Source organism: Ambystoma mexicanum, chromosome 4p (assembly GCF_040938575.1).
Source record: "Ambystoma mexicanum isolate Mex_15411 chromosome 4p, UKY_AmexF1_1, whole genome shotgun sequence".
Taxonomy (NCBI): domain Eukaryota; kingdom Metazoa; phylum Chordata; class Amphibia; order Caudata; family Ambystomatidae; genus Ambystoma; species Ambystoma mexicanum.
In genome coordinates this window covers 968,452,754-968,458,753 of record NC_090927.1, presented here as the reverse complement: position 1 = coordinate 968,458,753, position 6,000 = coordinate 968,452,754, and the positions used below count along the sequence as shown (strand labels likewise).

General features: G+C 46.2%; 1 protein-coding gene across 1 annotated transcript in view; it reads right to left on the bottom strand.

The window, feature by feature from the left end:
• Nucleotides 1–3,589: 3,589 nt before the first annotated feature.
• CD164 (CD164 molecule) overlaps nt 3,590–6,000 on the bottom strand; it is a 693,925-nt gene continuing 691,514 nt past the window's right edge. The window contains exon 7 of the mRNA XM_069606541.1: nt 3,590–5,021. Coding sequence (XP_069462642.1) covers nt 4,849–5,021 — 173 coding nt within the window. The 3' untranslated portion in view covers nt 3,590–4,848. The remainder of the gene's footprint in view (nt 5,022–6,000) is intronic.

Below are 6,000 nucleotides of genomic sequence, written 5' to 3'. Positions count from 1 at the left end.
CCGACATCTTCGTAAAGACACACAGTGCCGAGCTGAGGCCAAAAGGGAGCACTCGGGACTGGAAGTGCTCCACCCCCATGGAAAACCGTAGGTATCTCCGATGCGGATTCCAGATCTGGATATGCATATACATATCCTGGGGGTCCACCACGCTGAGCCAATCGGACGTGATCATCTCGAATTTATCTTGGGGTAGAGAGAGATTGAACTGGGAAAGGTCTAGGATGGTGCGCAGGCCAGCCTGGTTGGGATTGGGCACCGTAAACAGCCGGTAATAGAAGCCCTCCCCTCGCTCCACTAGAGGAACGGGTTCCACTGCCCTGAGATATGGTAACTTCTGAATCTCGGCTCTGAGAGAGGCGGACCCCGACTGCTGGAAGGGAGGATTGATGGGTGGGGTAGGGGGAAGGGGTAAGCGGAAGCCTGCCCGAGCTACTGACAAGACCCACCGGTCCTCGGTGATGGTCTGCCACGCCTCCCAATGAGACACGATGCGTCCTCCCACTGGGGTCCCGTGCAAGCACAGAAAACCCTCATTTTGCTGGTTTGTCAGTGGCAGCACCACCTGAACCTGAGGAGGAGGCTGAGGAGCGGGAGAAAAATCAACTCCATTGCTGCCTTTGCCGGGAATTTCCCGGAGGGGTGTCAATCCTGCAGGATTTCTGATCTAAAAAAAACCCTGAAACCAGAGGAAGGCCGAGGGTTTGACGATCTGTGTCCTAAAAGGAGGTTTTACCCGGACAGACAAGGACTTGGCGGTCTGAGTGCTGTCCTTAGTTTTGGTCAATTCCACATCTGTTGTAGAATGAAAGAGCTCCTTGCCATCGAAAGGCAGGTCCAAAACCTTATCCTGCATCTCCTTTACTTGGATTACTTGGTGGCGTGCAGCCAAGCCTGACGAGAGGTATCCACACCAAGCATAATGCCCCGGGGCCGAGGTGTCGACGTGATGAGCCAAAGCCTCCAGCAGATCCTGTGCCAAGACCCTGGCGTCTGACAAACCCGCTTTGAAATCTTCCAGCTTTTCAGGGGAATAAACTCCTCAAACTCCGACAGACCTTTCCACATTTTCATATTTGCCCGTGCTAACACTAGTTAGTTGCGCATTGGCTTGACGCAGCTGCAGAGCTGAGTTAGCGAAATCTTCCTCCCAAGGGAGTCAAGAAGCTTATCCTCTTTGCCCAGAACCTGTGTAGCCGTCGTAGAAGATGACGCAGGTCTGGATTGCCGCCACTACTGTGGAGGAGGGGGGGGCGGACACTACGCCAGGGCCACCTCTTCCGAAGAATGGAGCCTGTAACGCGCATCAATCTTCTTGTTGACAAATAGTACAGTGTGGTTTCTCCCAAACTTTACGGACCTCGGCCAAAACGTCCTTCTGCAAGAACAAGTCGGTACGTTCCGAAGGAGTCAAGGCCCCCCGAAAGCACGCCCTCCTGCAGAGCGGGTGCCTTGGGTACTGGAACATCCAACAGACACATCATGTCCAGCACCCGGTCATGAAAAACTCTGACAGAGCGGGGCTGGTCTTCGCTGTCCTGATCGCCCTGAACATCGTCCAACAGGTCCAGATCAGGCTGAGTCACATCAGGCACCACAATAGCCTTGTCCACTGGGGACAACGGAGGCAGGGGTGGAAGAGTTGGGGGAGGCCCAGCCGTTAAGGGTGGCACCGATGGACACAGGAAATGCAGCTGGGACCGTCGGCGCAGGCGGGCATATCTCCCTGAACAAGCCTCGAAAGTACTCCTTCATGGGTTCGGAACGCATCCGTTTTTGAAACTTGCCGAAAAAGGCGTCCTCCGTCGATGATTTAGGAATGACAGGAGGTGGCCTCTCATGAGCAGAGTAATTCCAGGGGCGTAAGGGAGAGGGTTGCCAAGAGGGCCTTTCTCCACTGTTCTCTACATAAATCAAGGGCACCGATGCCGCAGGAAGCGAGACATTGTGCGGTAGAGGCATCGGAGCGTTCCAGTCAAACTCGACAAAACCAGATGTGCACAAGGAAAACGATGTTCACCTGAAAAACCAGCCCTTACACCTAGGGCCGATGGCGTAGTTGTAAGGGATGTATCCAAAATGGCCGCCATGGTCTTGGCAATAACAGCCGCCATTTTGTCAGCACCCGAGGAGAACTGCGACACGTGTGGAAGTGAAGCAGGGGGTCCCCACAGGTGGGTCAGGGGCCTTCATTTTAACCTTAATACAAGGAACATCGGCTGAGCCGGTACTGTGTGGCCCAGAATGTTTCTATGACATAGTAACAGCCAAACTAGCCTTCAAAGGAAGGACCTCGGCACTGCCGGTAACGGAGGGATTACGGTCCAAAACCTCCGTTAGTCACCTTAGCATCTAAATGATGGGCCTCGAACCAGAGTCCGGTAAATGCCTCTTCACGAGGGGCCTCGAACTTTTGTTCGGTGTCAACAACCTCACCCGAGGTCTCAGGGTGTACCCCGGTGATTTTACAAGAAGCTACAACCAAGGAGACCTCGAAGCAAGCTCCGGTATCCGATGCCTCAGTAGAAGTGGGCCCACAAATAGCCCCCACAGGAGGAGCCTCGGAATGTAATTCGGTGTCAATAGGCCCCTTACGGAAGCCCTCAGAGAAAACTCTGGTACAATTCTTAGGTCTGGAAGGCACGTCAGGGCTAGCCCCGGTCCCCCGGCCGGGGTGCCCTAAAAACTAAAGAACTCACCGGGTGTTTCTTTTTCTCGTCGATAAAAGTTTGAAAATGCGCCTGAGGAGTACTTTGAAACACCTCCTCCCACCGCTCCAAACTACGTTGAAACACCCGGACCGAAAGGGAGTCGCAATAAAAGCACGAGTCCCACGGACCCAAACACTCTAAGCAAAGAGGATGGGGATCCGCCCTAGCGAAGAATCGCTGACAAGAAGAACAATATGGAAATTCTAGCTGAAACGGCATAGACGGACTACCACGCAACTGCTAAGCCAGAGCAAGAGAGGAGGAACTGGAAGGAAAAAAATCTTACGAAGATGCAAGTGCGTCGAGTCCCGAGCAGGCGGAGAAAAGGACTGATGGGCGATGCGCTGGGCGGAGCTAAGAAGGGCGGGGTTACGGCCGCATGCGGTACCCCATGTAAAGAGAGGAAGGACACATTTTTGAAAAATGTGATGCTTTTTACAAGGTGCTCTGGTCCCGTCCCACAGGACAAAGGAATGTCCCATAAGTATGGAGGAAAGGGGACGGGACGTAGGCGTATGTCTATTTCAAACAGTTGTGAAACAGGAACAGGAGGTGGGTCTCACAAGCTTTTCCCAAGGAAGGCCTGCAAATAATTTGAAGCACTCAGTGAAGAATAATCTATGCTTCAAAACCAGCTTTTGTTAGGGAAAAAATGTCACTACTCTTTCACTACTGCCCCAATAAGGTCCAAACCGATATTCCGACAACTTTAAGTGAGGTCCATGTAAACCTTGGTTAGAAAAAGTAGCCACTGTGAAACCACACCTTGAGAGTTCGAGCTTCCCATTTCACACAGTACTAAGGCTGTACATGCACCTTTGGGGTGAAAATCCCAAATTGACCCCCCAAACCCCCCCAAGAAGGCTTCACACATCTACTGGAAGTAAAATAAGATTTTAATTTTGTTAGATTCTTGACTATGGGCAAACGTTTAAACTATCACTAAAAAATGCACAATAAAGATTTAAGATTTTGAACCACACTGCTAAACTGGCACCAAAAAGAAAATCATTGCACTGAAATTAAACAGAAGAAAAAAAAAAATCAATGAGAAAATACCACAGAGCACATTAACATTTAAAGATTTTCCCAAATAAGCAAAAAGGTGCCTTACATTTCTCATACAGGTTTTGCATTTTCAAAGAAAATCAGAGGATATCAAGTACAACAATGTTAAAAGTATGAAGAGAATCACTTCAAATCCGGTTTGTAGTACCCACTAGACCTTCTGCTATTTTGTTTCACCAAGATAAACTCCTATCTTAAGTACAGAGAAGCACTATGTTCAGAAACAAGTACCTAACACCCACACTGCAATAAACTGTCATATATATGAAAAAACAATGCCTTGTGTGATTAACCGGACATCCGAATAGGTTTCGTCATTTTAATTTAACAGCCGACTCCCCTCTGCCCCCCCACTTACAAACTTAATTCTCCTTGGCAACAGCTACAAATATGGCAAATGCTATTTAAAGAAAATTCGACGGTCACTGATCCTTAAGGCACTCTATTTTACTCACCATTTATATGGTGATGCTTTTTAACTCTAAAAAAACTGGACAATGTACAATACTTCATTTAGCCTCTAATGTAGAAAAAAAAGGATTGCACGTTCTGATTTTGCTGAGTAGGCCTCATTTACCCAATTTGACATACTTATTTGGTCATTTACTATTGTGTATTTAAATTTCCATAAAGATGCGCCTTTACTTGTTCTCTGCTTACTTTACATCAAATGTTGATAAAAGTACATTCAGAATAGGATTGTAGCATGCTACATTAGAACAAGAACCAACCACTGTAATTGCCACTACTGTTCCTTATGAGATTTTCACATTTTGACACTGCTTTCATGATATAGTGAACAATCGCAGATTTGGCATATTAAGGAAGAAAAGAACAAACTGTTGCATCCACTAAAACATGCAAGATGGCCATAAGGCTTCATGCAAGCAAGTTTGGGCACTTAAATATGCACTTTTTTCCCAGTCTTGTTGGAAAGTGTCCTAGGATCATCCTTTTGCTAGGATGTTCGAAAACACTGCCATTCTTGAGAAAATCTCTAGACAGGCAATGATTTTGGTTTGAGCAAATAACTGTTGGCGAGGTGTCGGCAGTAGCTGTATGGCACGTCTTAGAGAGTATGGTAATTTCTTTCCTTGGACTTGCAGAATTTATAAAGGAAGAAGATTACTGCTTGCACTCCCAACACGAGAACAATGCCCCCGATGAAACTCGCTGCATCAAAGGTGCCTGTGTGTGGAGGTAATTTGGTAGGATTCACAGTGGTAGTAGAGTTAGCAGCACCTGCCAAGGGAAGAAAAAAAGTTAACACATTTCTATTCATTTCTCGAACATAATATTGTGTTTAACATGTTTAGTTCATTTTCACTGAGTATTTTAAAACCACAACAGGACACTTATACCAAGGTTACATTTTGATCGAAGTCAAACTGGTTAATTATTGGTGGCAGTGGGTAAATAACGTACAGTAAATATATGCTGGCTCGACCCAGTGCCATACCCACTATCCTTGTTAAAATTAAACAGAGTAATGGAGCCTCGATACATATTTTGTCTAGCTGCAGAGCAGAGATATAAAACATTTATTGGCGCAAGATGGTGGACATAAAACAATCTGTAAAGTTTTAAATGGAAAGGAATGCTAGAAAAAAAGTTGAAAATCTCCAACAGTACTTAAGGCAGCATAATATAACTGGGTCGATTGCCCAGGTGTTCGTTTAGAGTTAAATTCCACCGAAAACCCAGCATTTAACTATGCACTGACTCCCAAATCTGACGAGGGTGGGATAAACAAATTCAACAAAAATATTGTAAATTGCCAAAGATGACTAGGTTTACACACTGAAAAATGCAATGTGTTACTGAAACAAAAAACGTGGATGGTGATGCTTGAATGAACACTTTTTAACCACAGGGAATTCATTTGTGTTAATTGCCATACATTGATTTTAAGCATATATGGGCCATTACAGAAATCAGGCAACCATCTGTAAATCGGTTTTGACCACTACGAAAGTGAGCAGCCACACGTGAATGACCAATTCCAAGCGGTTAACAAGATCCCAATAGAACAGAACGGGTGGGTACAGATCGTTTGAGGACGGTGATGTGAACATACCCCCTTGACTGTATTAATTAACTGACCCATAGCAAACAAATAAATAGAGATTTCAAAACTCAGAGAGAATCAGTCGAACAGATGTGTTTAAAATGTATAGAAGCTTCTTGCAGACTTATTTTTAATGGTAAACAAATCTAAGAA